The sequence below is a fragment of the Protobothrops mucrosquamatus genome, unplaced genomic scaffold (assembly GCF_001527695.2).
Source record: "Protobothrops mucrosquamatus isolate PMUCROS unplaced genomic scaffold, P.Mucros_1.0 scaffold5129, whole genome shotgun sequence".
Lineage (NCBI taxonomy): Eukaryota > Metazoa > Chordata > Lepidosauria > Squamata > Viperidae > Protobothrops > Protobothrops mucrosquamatus.
Window position 1 is genome coordinate 6,021 of NW_015391003.1, and position 19,731 is coordinate 25,751.

General features: G+C 45.0%; 1 protein-coding gene across 1 annotated transcript; it reads right to left on the reverse strand.

Annotated features, from left to right (window-relative positions):
• Window positions 1-4,581: 4,581 nt before the first annotated feature.
• CIB2 (calcium and integrin binding family member 2) lies at window positions 4,582-19,377 on the reverse strand. Its single transcript, XM_015828944.1, has 6 exons — window positions 19,327-19,377; window positions 14,471-14,505; window positions 12,485-12,596; window positions 9,193-9,340; window positions 6,626-6,821; window positions 4,582-4,603 (listed from the first exon to the last, which is right to left on the reverse strand). Exons 1-6 carry the CDS (start codon window positions 19,375-19,377, stop codon window positions 4,582-4,584), a joined length of 564 nt encoding a protein of 187 aa, XP_015684430.1.
• Window positions 19,378-19,731: the final 354 nt, after the last annotated feature.

Here is a 19,731-nt window from a genome sequence, read left to right on the forward strand (position 1 = left end):
TAGATTTAATATCCAAAATGCAGGGAGGGGAGGGGAAGGGAGGGGAGGGGAGGAGATGGTAGGGTAGGGTAGGGTAGGATAGGGGAAGGAAGGAAGGAAGGAAGGAAGGAAGGAGGGAGGGAAGGAAGGAAGGAAGGAAGGAAGGAAGGAAGGAAGGAAGGAAGGAAGGAAGGAAGGAAGGAAGGAAGGAAGGAAGGAAGGAAGGAAGGAAGGAAGGAAGGAAGGAAGGGGAGAGAAAAAGGGAAGGGAGGAGATGGTAGGGTGGAGGGGAGGGAGGGAGGGAGGAAGGAGGAGAGGAGGAGAGGAGAGGAGAGAGAAAAAAAGGAAGGGAAGGGAGGGGAGAAGAGGAGACAGTAGGGTAGGGTAGGGTGGAAGGAAGGAAGGGAGGGAGGGAGGAGGAGAGGAGAGGGAGAAAAAAGGGAGATGGATGGATCAGTAGGTGGATGGATGGATGGGGAGACAGAATCTCCTGAATTCAACTGAATTTGAACAAAAAAACAAACCCAATACAGCAGGGGTCCGCAACCCCCGTTCCATGGACCAGTACCAGGCCGCGGCATGCCAGCAACCGGTCCGCACAAGCAAGCAAAGCCCCATCCATGGGATGCAGGCAGCACACAAAACCATGTCCCCCCCCTCCGGTCTGCGGAAAAACCTCTCTCCGTGGAACCGGTCCCTGGTGCCCAAAAGGTTGGGGGCCTCTACAATACGGTATCCAAGCAAATGGAGAGCCAGTTCCAGCCACCGACGCTCCCGGTTTCCCTCTCACCAGGCGTGTGCAGAGCTGCATCTCCTGGGAAGGGTCTCTCTGACCAACGCCCCTCTCTTTCCCCGGCAGAGCGAGAAGCCCAGAAGGTTCCTCTTTACGGAGAAGAAGGCCAAATCCTGAAGGCGCCGATTCGGACAGGGCTCTGAACCGAACCTCTCTCCCCAAGGCCACCACTCAAGAATCAGAGGCACAGTTGCTATGGAAAACAACCCTCCCGGGATGCCACAGGCCCTGCCCAGCCTTTGGGTCACTTCTCCTGCCGGCCAGCGGCCACTCAGCTGAACGGCCCCTTTCAGAGAGCTTGGAGGTTGGACGTTAGGCTAGCTAGAGGGGCCAGGCTGTGAAGAGCAGTATGGACGGGATGAGGCCCCCAAGGGTTGTACGGGTACCGTAGTCCTCGGCTTACGACCACAATTGAGCCCAAAACTTCTGTGGCTAAGCGAGACAGCGGTTAACTGAGCTTTACTCCCTTTTATGACCTTTTTTGCCACGGTTGTTAAGTGAATCACTGCAGTTGATCAGTTAGTATCCCGGTCGTTAAGTGAATCCAGCTTCCCCATTGATTTTGCTGGTCAGAAGGTCCAAAAAGGGGATCACGTGACCCCAGGGGACACTGCAACCGTCATAAATGTGAGTCAGTTGCCGTGTGTCCCAATTCTGATCCCCTGACTGGAGGGAGGCTGCAGTGGTCACTAAATGTAGGGAAAAAGGCCCTAACTCTTTTTTCAGTGCCAGTGTAACGTCAAGCGGTCACTAAATGAACAGTTGCAAGTCAAGGACGGCTTGTATGGGTGGGGGAGGTCCCCAAGAGTTGTGCAGATGGCCCTTGACCATTCATTTAGTGGCCGTTCGAAATTACCAGTGACCTACAATTCGCACTTATGACCTTTGCGAGCATCCCCACGGTCCCCTGTCCAAATGTGGGCACTTGGAAAACCAGCATAGATTTTATGTTGGGTTGCAGCATCACCATTTGTGACTTTCCAAGCCAGCTTATGACATGCAAAGTCGATGAGAGGAGCCGGGTTTGCTTAGTGACCATGCGATTCGCTTAACAACAGTGGCCGCCATGATCATAAAGTTGAACGTGACTCATTTAACAACCGCCTTGCTTAGCAATGGAAATTCTGATTCCCCCCTCTCCCCGATTGTGGTCGTAAACCAAGGACTATCCTTATGTAACAAGTTGGGAGGGGAGAAGATCTAGCGGTAAATTTTCCAGGAACCGTAAAGGGGAATTATGACTCCTGTGGTCAGCAGAGGAGTTTTCCCACTCCTCCTTCCCTTATGATGATTTTTAGACACGGTAAAAGAGAAATCCTCTCCCAGCAGCCTTGAGGGGTGATTGGCAGTTCTTCTCAGAAGCCAAAATAAATCTTTTTGGGTAGCAATTTGTCCTCGACTCCCGTCTGCCCGCTCCAGTTTACCCCATGCTCTTTGCCACGACATTGGAAGGAAAAGCAGAAAGCAAAAAGAAGGAACCGCTTGCTTTAAAAAATAAATAAAAAATCCCTAATGACTTGATTCATTTCCATCACTGCAGGGTGAACAAAGGGTTACCCAGAAGTCCGATTCCCGCCCCCCTTTCATTAGGAAATTGACTTCCATGTCCTGTTTTAAGGCTTTGCAAGCAGATTTAATCATCTCGCTTTTGCTGTTATTTACTTCCAAGTAAACGGATGCAGGTTTTGGCTGCCGGTTAGCACGCTGGGTCCTATCTGGGGGAAGCAATACTGGCTAAATCAGAATTTGTTGGCTGGGCCCTGGCATAAAACATGGAAACAGCCACTGTTGTTAGTGCAGGTGCTCCTCGCCTTACGTCCACAACTGGGACCTGAATTTCACGCTGCTAGCAAATGGTTGTTAAGTAAGGCATGTTATGATTTTTTTTTGCCACTGTTTTGTTAGTAGCAATAGCAAAAGCACTTAAAACTTATATACCGCTTCATAGTGCTTTTACAGCCCTCTCTGGGCAGTTTACAAATGTCAGCCTCTTGCGCCCTCCAACAATCTGGGTCCTCATTTACTGACCTCAGAAGGACAGAAGGCTGAGTCAACCTTGAGCCGGTCAGGATCGAACTCCTGGCTATGGGCACAGTCAGCCTGCAATGCTGCGTTCTAACCACTGGGCCACCAAGGGCTTCTAAACAAACCACTGCAGTTGTTAAGTGAATCATTATGGTCATTAACTGAATCAGTCTTCCCTCATTGATTTATCAGAAGCCAGCTGGGAAGGTCACAAATCTTTGTCTTCGTTTAAGTTTAATTATCCTTAACTTGGATAAACTAAATTATTGTAACACAGTAGGTAGTCATTTACTGCCTAATCCCATAAATAAATGGCACTACCCTGGAAATTGGGGAGACCGCTGATGCTCCCTTTTTTTTCCTTTTTTGCCACAGTGACTAAACAGATTTGGCAAATTTTGGGGGAGAATGTGTGAACCTGAATGGTTCTTTTCCCTCAAAACAAAAAAAACACAGTCCCTATCGCCTCTTTGCATGGCTTCTTCTGGGCTAAAAATCAGTGAATAATAATAATAATAACAATAATCGCCACAAGCCACACATTTTTTCTTCTAATAATTTCTAACTCTTTGTAACAATCACGGTATCACCACTGTCTTATTTCTGTCCTGTTTTGACTGGACTGCTGCACAGGGTCCAAAGTGGCTTTCCCTGACATGGGCAGCCAAAATAAATCGGGTCGATAAAACAAAACAAAACAAGCCGAGCCTTTTCTTTCAAAGGCGAACCCCAAAAAGAAAACCACCCAAGGTCAATAAAACTGGCAGACGTTTTAATTCTGGATCGTTTACAGAAGCCACACGATAGGTAGCAAAGCCCTTCCAGGAGATTGTGTGAAAACGGTGGCAAGAGTTGATTGTCATCAGGCCTAGTTGGTTAGCCAAGAACCCAAACCGAAAAGAAAATACGAAATGCAGCTGGTTTCGGAGAAAAGAGGAATCACGGGTGGCCAACGCATCCCACGAGGAAGGTGGCCTCGCTGGCTCCCCGGGCTGTGCGTTGGCGAAGGTACAGGTTGTGTTTGTGTTCCCCCTCGTTTTTCCTCCTTCGTTTTCTTTCGTGTCGTGTCCTTGTTGTGTTTATTTTTTGCAATCGGTCAGCCTAATGCAATCAGGATATGAGAGAAGGCCTGAATGCCGCCGATGGATGTTCGTGTGTTGCTGTCTCCCCGATTGGAGAGGCATTGATTTGCTAATGCAACAATGGGAGGCGGAGGGAGGGAAAAGGAAATATTTCAAGTTTCATTAAGGAGAGAAGCCTTCGCCCAACCTTGGCTGATGAAGCACCTCGTTCCGGGCACCGGAGGTCTTCTTCTGCCGCACGAATCCAGCTGGGAGGGTCGCCTAGTATAAAAACCAGGGAACCTCCTTCCCTTGGGAGTTCCAGCGCTTCAGTTTGATCAAGTCATTTCGGGGAGATTCGCATCTCTTTCAAGTTGCCCTTGGGATTTTGTCTGATTTTTGCACAGAGGGCTAGTATAGACAGGTATAAAAATGACAGAGAATCACACGGACGACTCGCTGGTCCAGTTTAAAAAATAACAGCCTGGCGTCTGTATGTCCCACAAGGTGACTGGCCCATTGTGGGGTTTTGTTTTTGTTTTTTTTAAAAAACCAAGTTAGTAATCATCATCCAGGGATATTCCGAAGATCTTGGAAAATAGTCCTGCGTCTGCTGGGCCAGGATTCAGTTGAGTCCTCTGCTGCAGCATCCAGGAAGAGAGGAGAAAGCCAAGAACACATCAGCCAGCCAGCCTGGCTTCCAGTGGCTCAGCCCCATGGATTTCAGATTCGTATGTGGAAGGTGCTGCAAAGGAAACAGGGAAGAAGGAAAGAAGAGGGAAAAAGAAAGAATGATGAGGAAGGGAGGGAGGGAGGGAAAGATAAAGAAAAAGAAAGAAAGAAAGAAAAAGAAAGACAGAAAGAGAAAGAAAAAGAAAAAGAAAAAGAAAGAAAAGAAGGAGGGAAGGAAGGAAGGAAGGAAAGAAGGAAAGAAGGAAAGAAGGAAAGAAGGAAGGAAGGAAGGAAAAGAAAAAGGAAGGGAGGGAGGGAAAAAGAAAGAAAGAAAGGAGGGAGGGAGGAAGGAAGGAAGGAAGGAAGGAAGGAAGGAAGGAAGGAAGGAAGGAAGGAAGAGGGGAAGAAGCAACAAAACAATATGAGAGTAGCCAAGTTCAGATCCACAAATCTTAAAAGTTGCTAAGATTAAGAAATCCTGGTCTAGATTGACAAAATGCATTAAACCACAAAATTTCATAGGCAGCAAAGTTGGCATTTTGCCCAAATGCCACTTCTTCAACCAACATGATTAAAGACGTTGAGTGGACTTACCTCTTTAGATGTTCCACTATCCTACAGGTGTGTGTGTGTGTGTGTGTGTGTGTGTGTGTGAAAGTTTCAGCTTCCATAATGATTTATAAAACAATTTCCTGTAGAAAAACGTAGCCAGTCTTGTAGAACAGAACACTGAGCGACTGCCTGCTGGCAGTGCTAATGGGGCCATTAAAATGCCCAGGGCCTCAAAATGATCACATTTTTTAAAAAGTGAAACGATCCCGCAGGGATCACATTGTCAGAATCAGTAAGTGCTTCTGCCATTGCCGGGAAGTTTGGGCCTCTGGGATTTCGACCGGTGGAAGCAATTCCTGGGGCCCGAACCGACCGGATCAGGGAGATGCCGGTGGCTCTGGGGGAAAAAATTCCTTTCCAACATCTATTTCCTTTCACACTAAGAGACAAGCATCCCCGACGTACAGCCATTCATTTAGTGAATGTTTAGTCACAATGGCACTGGGAAAAGTGACTTATAACCAGTCCTCACTTTTACGACCAACACAGCACTCCCCACAGATACGTGAGCAAAACATGGCAACTTATTTGTAACGTTCACAGCCTGAATTATGACCACGTGGCTGTGGGGATGCTCTGACGGTCGTGAATGCGAGGACCGGCTGTAAATCGCTTTTTTTAGGGCCGTTGTTAACGGTCACTAAGCGAAGGCAGTCCTCAACGTACGACCATGATGGAGCCCAACACTTCTGTGGCTAAGTGAGAAATTTGTTAAGCGAATTTTGCCCCCATTTTATGACTTTTCTCGCCACATTTGTTAAGCGAATCACTGCGGTTGTTAAATTAGTGACACGGTCGTTAAGTGAACCTGGCTTCCCACGTTGATTTTGCTGGTTGGAAGGTCACAAAAGGGCATCAGGTGACTCCCTGGGACCCTGCAGCCGTCATAAATGTGAGTCATTTGTCAAGCAATCCGAATGTAAATCACAGGACCCTGGGGATGCCGCAACGGTCGTTAAGTGTGAAAATTTGTCATAAGGCACTTTTTTCAGTGCCGTTGTAACTTGGAATGGTCACCAAGCAACCTGTTGTTAAGTCAAGGACTACTTGTAGATATGAAAAATGTGGAATGACTTAAGATCATTTTAATCACTTCTATCTATCTATCAGCGATGGCAACTTTGGGTCTTCTCCTGCGTTCCATCAATGAAAAAAAAGTTGAGGAGGAAAGGGCACCAATTAGGGATCCTTGCTCTCCAATGATATCTCAAGAAAATGCTACCCTGAATTCCCACCGGAGGAAAATGATTTCCTGGCTGGACGCGTGTTTTCTTTCGGATCATCTCTAACTTACTCCAATCTGACTGCAGTGTCCTTCAACCTCAGCAACTTTCAGATCTGTGGACTTCAATTTCCAGAATTCCCCCAGCCAACAATACTGGCCTGGAGGATTCTGGGAGTTGAGGTCCACCCACTTTAAAGCTGCCACGGTTGAGGGACACCGCCCAGGAACCTTGACAGGTGGTGGACACGCTTCTTCTACCTGAGGAAATCTGGAGCTTTGGAAATCATGTTTTCGAAATCCGAGAATCCAAGCTTCCCATCTCCATCCATGTCCGCTTCTTCGATGACCTTCTCGCACACCAGGCTGACCTCCTCCTTGGTCAGCTCTTCTTTGGTCAACTTGTTCAGAGTTTGCTCCAGGTCAGATTTGCAAATGAAGTTGTCGGTGTTAAAATCTGGGCAGGCAAAGACAAGAGAAGAAAGGGGTTGTCAGGATGTCTCTTCACTGCCCTCATCTTGGCTGGAACTACGGCTTCCAGCCCGCACCCTGGTCAGTCAGATATGGAGTCCCCCTTTTTTTTTCAGGGTTTCCTATATATCTGCACAGAAATAAGTATATGGGGTGGAATTTTTCTACTGTGCCAAGTATCCAATATCTCAGGGGCTGCCCCAAAGAAGAGGGAGTCAAGCTATTCTCCAAAGCGCCTGAAGGCAGGACAAGAAGCAACGGATGGAAACTCATCAAGGAGAGAAGCAACCTAGAACTAAGGAGAAACTTCCTGACAGAGAGAACAATTAACCAGTGGAACAACCTGCCTCCAGAAGCGGTGAATGCTCCAACACTGGAAGTTTTTAAGAAGAGACTGGACAGCCATTTGTCTAAAATGGTATAGGGTTTCCTGCCTGAGCAGGGGGTTGGACTAGATGACCTCCAAGGTCCCTTCCACCTCTATTATTCTATATACTATGTTCTAGTGAAGAGAAGGACGAGGGGGGACAGGATAGCAGTGTTCCAATATCTCAGGGGCTGCCCCAAAGAAGAGGGAGTCAAGCTATTCTCCAAAGCACCTGAAGGCAGAACAAGAAGCAACGGATGGAAACTAATCAAGGAGAGAAGCAACCTGGAACTAAGGAGAAACTTCCTGACAGTTAGAACAATTAACCAGTGGAACCACCTGCCTCCAGAAGAGGTGAATGCTCCAACACTGGAAGTTTTTAAGAAGAGACTGGACAGCCATTTGTCTGAAATGGTATAGGGTCTCCTGCCTGAGCAGGGGGTTGGACTAGATGACCTCTAAGGTCCCTTCCAACTCTGTTGTTCTATGATTCTGTAAAGGTCTCCTGCTTGAGCAGAGGGTTGGACTAGAAGACCTCCAAGGTCCCTTCCAACTCTCTTATTCTGTTATTGATTGAAGTTTTCCAAACTTCTGATAAATTAGAGTCAGTGTTTCTCAATCTTGACAATTTTAAGGCATGTGGACTTCAACTCCCAGAATTCCACAGCCAGCAATGCTGGCTGTGGAATTCTGGGAATTGAAGTCCACATGCCTTAAAATTGTCAAGGTTGAGAAACACTGAATTAGATAGTTAGGAAAATATGTATTGATTTAAAATATGTATTGATAGCTAGGAAAATATGTATTGATTAGATAGTTAGGAAAATATGTATTGATAGTTAGGAAAATATGTTAGGAAAATATGTATTGAAAATATGTATTGATTTAGTTAGGAAAATATGTATTGAAAATATGTATTGAAAATATGTATTGATTTATTTATTTAATTAGATAGTTAGGAAAATATGTATTGATTACGTGGCTTGGATGTCTAAACTTCAACCAGCCCCACCAACCCTCCGTTCCATTTCTCCTGGTTGGAATCTACCAAACATCTGGAGAAGGTGTGTTTCTTCCTCTCTTCCACCGCTGAAGCTCAATCACGGATCTACCAAGTGAACAATAGGCTGGTGATTAAAAGGCCAGGGCTGAACATTTCTTTTTATTGTGCTTCGCTCAATAAGCAGAATTACCATCAGCTCTATTTAATTAGAAACCGGCAGAATGACATTTAGCAGGTCGTGCATGGACGGTAAATCTGTCAAGGCAAATTTATTGGGAAAAGGTCTGGCATCTGACAGGTCTTTCCTGCAATGAAGGAAATAAATCACATCCTTCCTTTTTTTTCTGTAAAGGTTTGGGACCTCGTAGCCCTCCAGAAACCGTGTGGTGAAAAGCAGGCATTAAAAATTGAATGGACATTGAAAGATGGCTTTGCTGAAGGAGTTTGGGGGAGAGGGTGAGCTGGTTGTGCCAGTAGCTACAAAGACAAAAAGATTTCCGCTTGCTCTATAAAATCCAAAATAGTGGACGGAGAGATTGACAGAGTCACCACACCTCCAACAGAAAGACATGCTCTGTGGCTGAGAATATTTAGCTGCTTCTCCTAAGGATGCTAGACTGGGTCTGGGGAATTCTGGGAGTTGAAGTCCACGCCTCTGGAAGTTGCCAAGGTTGAGAAACGCTGTTCTAACCTGTAATTATTCCATTCCTTGGCATAAATCTTAAAAGGATTTTAAAGATCTTGATGGGAATTTTCAGCTGCTTCTCATAAGGATACTAGGCAGTGTTCTAGCCCAGAGTTTCTCAACCTTGGCAATTTTAAGACCCGTGGACTTCAACTCCCAGAATTCCCCAGCCAGCCAGTCTGCCTTAAGAGGGGTGGACCTCAATTCCCAGAATTCCCCAGCCAGCATGCTTTAAGAGGGCTGAACTTCAACTCCCAGAATCCCCCAGCCAGTTGTTTCCCCCATCCTGTTATTATTCTTACCGTAAATCTTAAAGGCATAAATTGCTTTTAGCTCCCGGGGAGCCATTTCACTAAGTACAGAAAACATGTCGACAAAGTCATTAAAGCTGAGGCTTCCTTCCGGGTCCTCTGAGAAAGAGTGAACAATTCTCTGCCTGAAGGGGTTTTCCTGCAGAAAGAGGCATTAGGTTAGCTCCCTTTTTAAAAAAAAAACAACTAGCAAACTAGAAATCAGGGCTGTGCATGCTTCAAATATTATTCAGAAGGTCAAGAAGCACGAGCCTTTTGAAAGCAGCTGTGTCTTCTTCTTTTTTTAGGCTGCTGCATGACTCTGAAGAATTGATGCGGCTGCTTCAGTGAGTCCATTCAAGAAAGCAAATTATTATTATTTATTGAATTTATATACCGCCCTATCTCCCTTACGGGACTCAGGGCGGTGAACAGGCGATAATAAAAACCACGATAAATATACACAAGTTTCTGTTCTAAAATCAAATTAAATAACAGGCCTGCTCTAAAAGTACCCCATACAAACCCACTAAAACATAATCAAACTATGCCAGGCCTAAATGTGTCCTTAATGCGACTCATTAAAAGCCACCTCTTTTCGTACCGACATCCCTTCCTTTTCAGATTTTGCAATGCGTTTTGTGAACGAGCACACAAGCACACGTCTTTTTTTTTTTTAAAGTGCACCAAACATATTATAAGAGGGAAAACTGTGGGGCTAAAAATGCAAGCACTTGAGAAAGCCATTGCAAAAACGGTCCCTTGGAAGGCCATATCAAAAAACAAGCTGGGTGATTATTATTATTTTTTTAAAAAGCCCCGTGTCAGTGGGGTAACATCAGTTTAAATTAACACCAACAAGAAGCTGGGTTGAACTTGAGAAATTCACACAGTGCCCCAGACAGGAGCAAAGCACGTGAGTGGCTTTCTACAGACACTGTGTCTTCTCTCCCGCCTTTCCCAAAGGAGAACATGAGAGGAAGCGAAAGATATATCTGCCCAAAGATATAACATCTCAGGAGCTGAAACAGTCTCTCCCATTTCTGGACTTCTCCAGTGCTACCCATCGGTGTCTCTTACAACAGACTGCATTACCACTGGATCCAGTTACTCTGATGGCAGTCTGCAGACAGATCCACTCAACACCTTCGGAAGCAGGGAAGGGATCAAAAAAAAATCCCCATGCATTTCTGCTGGGAAGGCAGACCCCCACAAGCGTAAGCCATATTTGGACCCCTAAGAGACCCTCTTCCTTTTCAATCCAGGGGCACTGGTGGAAATTAACTGTCCCACCATGTCATCAGGAAGAGACGTGGAATGCTTTTCCCCAAAGCTTCAAAAATTGGAGATCTTCAGATCCTTTTGGGGGTTTTTTTGCTATTGTGCTGCATGAAGGGTTGGGTTTTTGCAAAACATTCTAGGAATCTGCCATGAATTCATCTTTGTCTCTCAAAGATTGATGGGGCCAAGAATTGTTAAAATAGGTAAGGCGCCTTTAGAGAAGAACGATCTATATGGGCCCCATTTGAGATTGACCACTCCCGTTGGAGCAGCTGTCCATGGTCCTACTTGAATCTTGAAGTCTCCCAGGGCTTCCCCAGAGTGGTGACCAAGCACAGAAGGCGCTCCTGTCTTTACTAGAATTGCAAGAAGGTCCTAAGGAGGGGTGGCAACTATGGCCCCCTTACGACCTGTGGACATGGCTGGCTCAGGAATTCTGGGAATTGAAGTCCACAGGCCGTAAAGGGGCCATAGTTTCTCACTCCTGATCCTGAAATCCAGTCTCTCCACTAACATGTGGTGGTTACGGTCTCAACACTATTTTCCAATCGGTTAAAATAATGGCATGAAGTTGAACTTTCAGGGGTATCTTCAAGGTATGGTCAAAACATCAAGGTATAATACATGACAGTGCACTCAAAACCCTGTTTTTACATGCATGGCTTCAATGACATCCGTAGGTCATTGAAGCAACGACGTCCTTTTTTGATCACAGCCTGGAGACCCACCTCTTTCCATTCCTACTAGTACAGTGAGCCCAGTAGCAAAAACCAACTTGTTACAAGACCTTTACGTCCCATTTCAGGGTTTTTCTCAACCTTGGCAGCTTTAATATGTATGGAGGTCAACTCTGATGCTGCCTGGAGAATTCTGTTTTCCCTCCCACACGTTTTCTAGAAGACATTTAGCAATTACATTAGTTCTCCTGCTTTTTAGGGCAACTCAATCTCAAGAATTGGCCTTCTGGTCTCTTGTTCCCTGTTGTTGATCTCTCTCGGAATATATGAAGTTACAAGGCTATAGATATAGTGTAAACCAATCCCCTTTTAGGGTTGAGAACAGGTCAAATTCACGAAGAAGCATGGCTGGACAGAAGCTAGGCCAAGGGTTGTCTTGCGCAAGGGTGGCCAGTGTGGAGGAAAAGAGAAAGTAAAAAAGGAGTAGCCCAAAACCAAAATAATTAATAAAGACCACCATCATCAACAACAACAACAACAAAAGAATTCAATAATGGAGACTTTGGTGCTTTCTGAACTTGGCTGTTTTCTTTCAGACAATTTATTACCCAACTAGGTAACCTCATCAATGCTCATGAATGTGAGCTTTGCTCCCTGTTTATATGCAGTAACTTGCCTTGTCCATATTGGTGGGGTGGGGTTTCCCCCTCGGTAATTGATTAGGGTATTGTTCTGCTCAATTATTTGTCTGGTGTTAATTCCTGTCTATCTGGGAGCTGCTTAATGCAGAGAATGTGTTCTGGCTTTTTTGCTGTTGTTGCTGTTTCCTTCTTAGCTCTTTTATTAGCTTTTCAATGGCATGTAAATGTGATTTATCTCTATGTGTTGATGGCTGATGGATTTTCTTCTATTGGGAGAATTCAATTAGCAAACAAAAATCAATACTCTACTGAAAGAGAGACATGCAACATTCTTGCCAGGCAATAAAAAATACAACAGTTTAGGGCAAATGGTTTAGCATGAAATCTATTCCTGCTCATTATTATGGTCTGTTCCCATCAAGATATGCTTTGCAAAGACAGGGAAAGAAAGAATTTGAGCTTATCAGTACCACAACCACTGGGGTAGAATGCTATCCATGCAGATGTTTAAGAGCCCATCATCTCACTGCAGAAGCCTTAATGGGAGGATTTTAAACCTTTAGAACAAGAAGCTAGACTTTTGCAGCCAAATCCATAAAATCTGCACATTTTACAGTCTTCTCTACCTACCGCCCCCACCCCCCCAAGATTTTATAGGCTGTGGAAAATATCAACAAAGATAAAACTGATCTCGCTGCGCCATACCTTGAGTTCTGGCATGTTCTCTATGAGCTGCAGAGGGAGTTTAACATCTGGATTCTTGGTATAATCCATGGGAACCATGTTTGGTGCCAGTTCGTGGTAGCGGCCGTGCAACCTGTAAGGGAACAGACACAGCTAGGGACCAAGAAGAGGGTTCTTAGGTAAGATTTGGTTCCCAGCTTCAAGGAGAGTCATCAGCCCCCCTTGAGTTGATTTTTTTTTTTTTTGCTCCTTCTGGCCACCCCGTGGCAAAACTTTGAGAACTGCTGTGATTTCCCACCAGGTGAATGGAATGCCTGGGCCTCCGAGCGCACGAAACCTAAGTCTTGGGTTCTCCTTTTCAAACGAGAGAAGAACTTTTCTCGGAAACCAAGAAAATGAGCTTTGGTGGTACAGAAGTCGCAACTCTTCCCACTCCACCACATGACATGGGAGACCCCCTGTCGCCTGGGAGGCCAGAGAAAAGAGCCCCCCACTTTGGGGGAACTGCTCAGGATGGGACTGAAGTCCAAAACATAAGAAGAACCACCAGGTTGCTGACAGATCAACTCTCCCAGGGGCTGATGGCTCTACGCCTTCTCCGGTCTGAAGTTTTACCCAGGAGACATGATAAAAGTTGCTTTGATGTGAAAAACCCGGGAGAGCATCGGCTGCTTTTCCCATTCCACCTTCCGCTGACACATTTTGTTCTCTTAGAAGCAACCCCTCTTGGAAAGAACTCTGAGTCCTGCAGCCTTGGCTGGTCCCAGGATAAATTACGATCCTCTCCGTTTTTACCTTTCAGGTACAATGCACACGGCAGCGACATCTCTGCTATTGGGGGGGGGAAGCATCAGATTCCTAAGCAGAGGCTGCTCTGGACAGCATGTTAGCTGGGCCTTGTCCCACGAACTCAAATAAACATGAATGGATTGTTGGCTTTGAGCTGAGATTATGTTTTTTGAGGAGGATAACGACCTTCTCCACAGAAATACGAGGAGGCACTTTAGTTCATTAAGCCTAAAAAGTATGGTTTTCTACCAAGTCAGAATGCGCACACACGCACAGAGAGACACACAAACACACACAAATGGCTTTGGTGTAGGAAGCAGCGTTAATTTTCACAGCTGAATTGTAATTAGTCACGGCCCTACGTGGGATTTACCAGAGGCATAAAGAGGATAGGAAAGTATGCCAGGTTGAAAGATCAGCCCGTTTCTCATCCTTGTAGACACCGTTTCTTTTCCTCCACTGTACGAAATCTGCACTTTTAACGTGCCCAGAGGAGTGTTTGGAATGAGATGATCACATAACAAGAACCGTGACTGGTTGAGGAAATTGTAAAATAAAAAAAAGTAACCGATTGTAGAGCAAAAAAACTGGCCTCATTGGAAAAAATGTTGGTCCCTGCACCGAATACAACTCAGTAGCCTCACATTTGAACATCTGTTCCCTTCCTAAAATCCTGTCACTTTTCCTAACAGGAATAACTTGGGTAAAATAAGCCAGTGTTTGAATAAATGACCTGTCTAAATTTAGTTGAAGAACCATCAGAAAGTTTGCATAAAGCATAGAAGTTTTCTTCAGCTGAATGGAATGGAATGGAATGGAATAATAATAACAACAACAACAACAACAACAACAACAACAACAACAATAATAATAATAATAATAATAATAATAATAATAATAATAATAATAATAATAATAATAATGGATTGTGGGGACATCATCTGCTTTGTTTTTATCAATGGGCTTGTCCCAGATGGTTTGCTGATGCTGCCAACAACTCAAAGAGTGTGACTTTCTCAGAACTTGGAGGAGAAGCACCACAGGGCTCCGAAACAGCATCCTTCCATTTGTGGTTCACCTCTGGAAGAGTCCACCTGTGGCCTTTACAGTCAAGGACTGTGAGCTTCTCTATTTCCTCCCCGGGAATGGCTTGAGCAACATCTGGCGCTTCTTCCTGGACCAGCCTGAAGGGTGGAACAAGGTGCATAATCTGCTTACCTGAGGATCTCCTTTCGTGTGAAGAAGGTGCAATCCTGCATGAGAACAGAAAGAAAGAGGGAAATGAGGTTTCCCCATTGCAGAGGACCTGCAGAGGAGAAGACTTGGTCACTTTCTGCAGAGAAGACCCCTGGCATAAAAGTCTCCTGCTTGAGCAAGGGGTTGGACTAGAAGACCTCCAAGGTCTCTTCCAACTGTGTTATTCTGTTATTTTCTTTTTCTGCAAAGAAGACTTGGTCAGTTTCTGCAGAGGAGAAGACCTCCTTCTTTCTTGGCAGAGAAGACTTCTTCTTTTTCTGACCATCTTAGTTAGAAGTTCACGTTACAAGGTCTTTCCCCCCCCCAGGTAGAACCAAACCTATAGAAACGGGAGAAATCAGAGGCAAATTCTGTCCTTTGCCTTAAAAGGTATTAATTTGCAGCCTTTTTGAACAGCGTGTGTTAGCTTTATAAAAAGGAAAAAAAAGACTGCCCTACTGTGAAATTTGAACTAATTTAAATATTCAAAGACTGGAGTAATATTTATCTGTGAGTATTTGTGTATTCACAGATAAAGAGGCAAGCAAATACACGTTTTACACACACACATATACATTCATTCATTCTTAGAGACGAGAAACAAAACTCTACTAGCTTCAGGCAAGGTTCCAAAATAAGTATATCATCACAAAAACATCCCAGCAGGTTGTCATCTGTCTCACGATGACAATTCCAATCCATGTGACCAGCCGACATGAGGAGCAGATCTTCCTAAATAAGCCATGTTCTGAATTAAGCTATCATCCCCATCCCTGCCTGGTGCCCTCTGTAAACCAAGGCCTCTGGAAGAAACCTCTTTTGGAAAAGCTGTTGTGACTGCATGTTGGTCCTTTAAAAAAACATTATCAAGTTGGCCTTAGGGAAAATAACCACAGGCCACTATTTAGCCCTGATATTCCAGATTCAGAAAAGATTTTAAAGCCTTCTTGAGCGCCACTTATTAAGATGGGTTCCTTCCCTGCCTACGGAGTGGCTAATGGGCTCAACACTCCCTCCAGGCGAGACGGAGTGGCTGAATAAAGTTACAGAGATGCAGGAAGATGGTTTCTCTCATTCTTCTAGAGGGGGTGGCACAAAGAATAACAGAACAACACAGTTGGAAGGGACCTTGGAGGTCTTCTAGTCCAACCTCCTGCTCAAGCAGGAGACCCGATATCATTTCAGACAAGTGGCTGCCCAATCTCTTCTTAAAGGCCTCCAGCGATGGAGCACCCACAACTTCTGGAGGCAGGCTGTTCCACTGGTTAATTGTTCTAGCTGTCAGGAGATTTCTCCTTAGTTCTAAGTTGCTTCTCTCCTCCATCTGCTCTTTCTTGTCCTGCCTTCTGGTGCTTTGGAGAATAGCTTGACCCCCTCTTCCTTCTGGCAGCCCCTCAAATACTGGGACACTGCTAGAGAACACCGCAAGAGAAACAAGCCAGGATCCCTCCTTGAATGTGCACATTCTTTACGGCTTGGGCAGGAGGGTGTCGGTGGCCCTTTGCAAAAGGCTGGCATAGGAAACAAAGACATGCTGGTTAACACCCCCCCCCCCCCAGGAGCTTTCTTTTTTCTCATGTAATTATATCAGCCAGGATCGGCAGCCAAGGTTGTTACTTAACGAGAAACTAAGTCTGAGGCCGTGCATGGTAACCCAAACTTCCAAGGGAGAAGCAAAACCCAGCCCTCTCCCCCAAGCGTCCTGTTTCCAAGCTCCATTAGCTGAAAGCCTTTTCAGCCTTCCGGAGCCAAACCTGGAGGCCAGCACTGTGTTCAGCAGCCTCCACTGTGCCTGTACGTGGAGGCTCTACTTTTTAGCCTTGGTTCGCTTGGACAAGCTTTGAAAGCATCATGGCCTTATTGCAGGCTAATGGCTTCGGATCGACCCGTTCTGAGGGAAATGGCCTTGGATTTCAGTTCTGCTTTCAAGCCAAATCAGGAGCATTATCCAGAGAGAGAGAGAGAGAGAGAAAGAGACAGAGAAAGAATAAAATAATAAACTAAACTAAACTAATAAAAAATAATAAAATATAAAATAAAATAAAATATAAAATAATAAACTAAACTAAAATAATAAAATAAAATAATAAAATAAAATAAAATAAAATAATAATAAAATAAAATAAAATAAAATAAAAATAAAATAATAAAATAAAATAAAATAAAAAAATAAAAAAAAATAAAAAAATAAAATAAAATAAAATAAAGTAAAATAATAAAATAAAATAAAATAAAATAAAATAAAATAAATAAAATAAAATAAAATAAAATAAAATAAAATAAAATAAAATAAAATAATAAAATAAAATAATAAAATAAAATAAAATAATTCTGCCATCAAAAGTTGGCAGAAAAGCTCCTTCAGAATTAAAATGAGCCACATTTTCTCCGATTTGCAAGTGCTTCCGTTCAGCCTCTATCCAACTAAGTTATGTATTATCTGGAACAGGGCCCTGGTTTTGTTACTGTATAAATAAAACAATCTGCCAGAAATGCCGAATCTGAGAAAAAAGTGAATTATCCTCTAAGAACGTGAGAGTCTGGTGAAATAGAAAGGATGCTTCTGAAAAACCCTGCTTCTCTGCAGAAGAGTTCCTTCTGAGACGAGAATCTATTCCCTTCTTTCCACTTGATCAAAATATCCATTAAGTAAGATCCAATTTTGAGTCTTACATTGCCCTCCCCCCCTTTTTTTTCTTTATCTATCTTTGTGTGAAGTTTTACTGAGCCTGACAGGGTGCCCTTCATAATAAAATAATTCCGATGAGATCATGCAGGTTAAATGCCATAAATCAAAAATAATTCTGCCGACTTTTTTGTCTCACTGAATTTGCAAAAATAAAGCATTCTATTTAGAGTTTTGAAAAGTGGAAGGTTTAGCTCCCTATTTTATAAGATATATGTACAACGTATTATTTTCTGCCTTAGAATAAAAACTATCTCTGAGCGGAAGGCATCTGTGAGGTCATCTAATCTGACCCCTCCCGGATTAGATTTCCTGTAGAATATTCACAAGTAGAAAGGGGAGTTTGCATAACACAAACAAGTCACAAATTAGCTTCACCAAGGCTCGCACAAACCAATCTTGTACAAATGCACCAGCTTGCTAGATTTTTCCCAGAGTTAGTTCAGCATATTGTGGGAATGCATCAAAGTTAAGAAATCCGAAACCTCATTTGTACAATCAAGAGCTGCAACAAAATGTTCCAGCGTAGAGAGGCTTGCTCACCAGCCCTAGCCTGGATTATGGGAATTGTGCTCCAAAATTTCTGAAGGGCACCAACTCAACCATGAGATGTTTCTGTGCATTTTTTTTTTAAAAAAATGCAACTTCTCTGCAACTTTTCTCTAAATTGACGTAGCTGTAAAGGCTGTTTTACTTTAAAATTGTGAGGTTGAACCTCAGCACTGAATTCTCCAACTTGCACAGATGTTGCTCGCTCTCCTTCTGAACCTCCCAGACAGAAAGGAATCAACGCCGATTTCTCCTCTCTCAGGAAGACTTCCAAACGCAAAAGGAAGGAAGACATCGGCCACGGCAATTGCCAGTTTCATTTTTTAATTGACTGGCTGGAAGGGAAGAACGAAGCGGTCCAAAAAACCCCAGAACTTCCAATGGTTCTTCCCAGTCCAGGCCATCTAATCCGGGCCAGCCTGGGTCTTTGTGTTGGAAAATAGGCTCCTATTTCACGTTGGCCAATAGATCAGGTGATGGGAGAGAAGATCCACTTTCCACTGGATCTCTCACAATGGGAATGGACCGATCCTGAGACTCGGATGCTCCTGAGAATCAGCAGAGTAAGGCATGGGCCATTCTGATGCCCAGCAGGGCCAGTCAGCAGCCTGATTCATTTGAGGCATGTACAAAAGGATCCTGCTCTTGCAGGTTAGCGTATCAGTTTGAAAAAAAGGGCATTCCGATGCCACGAAACCCATCAACGTGGCACTTGAGCACCAGTTTCTGTGACCCAGAGCGGAGGGGTCTTCATGGCAGGACTGCAAAGTTGAGGAGGAATTCTGGGCACTGGCTTCTTCAGCACCACACCATTCAGCTAGAGCAGGGGTGTCCAAGCTTGGCAGCTTGGAAAACTTATGGGCTCCCAGAATTCCCCAGCCAGCATAGCTTGAAGACTTACGGGCTTCGACTCCCAGAATTTGCTGGGAGATGGCTGGGGAATTCTGGGAGTTGAAGTCCACAAGTCTTCAAGTTGCTAAGGTTGGAGACCCTGATCTAAAAGCTTCAGGATTCAACCCAACAGACCTTGGGCTTTCCAAGCAGGACCACCTGCCCCAAACACTCTCCCTCTCGGTCTTTCTCTTTTTTCCTCCCTCCCTCCCTCCACTCTCTCTCTGTCTCTCTCTCTCTCCCTCCCTCCCTCCCTTCTTCCTCTCTTTCCTTCCCTCCCTCTCTCTCCCTCCCTCTGGCTCTCTCCCTCTCTGTCTCTCTGTCTCTCTGTCTCTCTCTCTCCCTCCCTCCCTCCCTCTCTCCCTCCCTCCTTCCTCTCTCTTTCCCTCCCTTCCTCCCTCCCTCTTCCTCCCTCTCTCTCTCCCTCCCTTCCTCTCTCCCTTTCTGTCTCTCTCTCTCTTCCCCCATCCTGGAAAACTGCCTCTAAGCCCATCCTGACCCCAGGGCCAGATCGAAGGAAGGGCCCCGTCACAGAGAAGTCTATTCAAGCATACAGAAAGGGGTTTCACCCAGAAAAGAGACGATGCTGTCTGGGAGTTTTGGGAGACCCACCAGCCTTCAACCCCATCAGCTGAAGCCCGACGCAAGGGCGCATCATGCTTCCCCCCCCATCCCGAGCATCCCCATTCTTGCCAAACCCAGCCCAGCTCACCTGATAGGCGTCTAATTGTTCATCTGTAAAGATGGTTTGCTTGTTCCCCATTTTCGAAGGAGGCGCCTTCCTGCGTCCAGATGCATCCCATGCCAAGGTTTAGGGCCCGGGGTCTTGCTGGCATCGAGACCAAGCATGCAACGTGGCCGGATCGAGGAGAAAAGGGGGAAAACAAAAAAAAAAATCTCACACCTGCATCAAAAGATTTGCGGTGGTGCCTGCTCTTCCTGTAGAGAGGGAAGGGGTTAAAATCCCCCATGAAGATCAGACCCGGAGGAGGCTATCTGGGCTCCCTGTTTTGTCCCTGGGGGGCAGCAGGAGGGCTTTGCTGGAGGGAGAAAATCGGAGGAGACGCCTCCGAGGTCTGGAGAAACCATGTCGGCTGCCTCCGATCTCAAAGGCACG

What these genes read in the sequence shown, in the direction of transcription:
- CIB2 (XM_015828944.1), bottom strand. Translation starts at nt 19,377, where the DNA reads ATGGGGAACAAGCAAACCATCTTTACAGATGAACAATTAGACGCCTAT. An exon ending in ACACGAAAGGAGATCCTCAG is followed by an intron (nt 12,597 to 14,470) that starts GTAAGCAGATTA and finishes GTTCCCTTACAG; the next exon opens with GTTGCACGGCCGCTACCACG. An exon ending in AGAACATGCCAGAACTCAAG is followed by an intron (nt 9,341 to 12,484) that starts GTATGGCGCAGC and finishes CTCTTTCTGCAG; the next exon opens with GAAAACCCCTTCAGGCAGAG.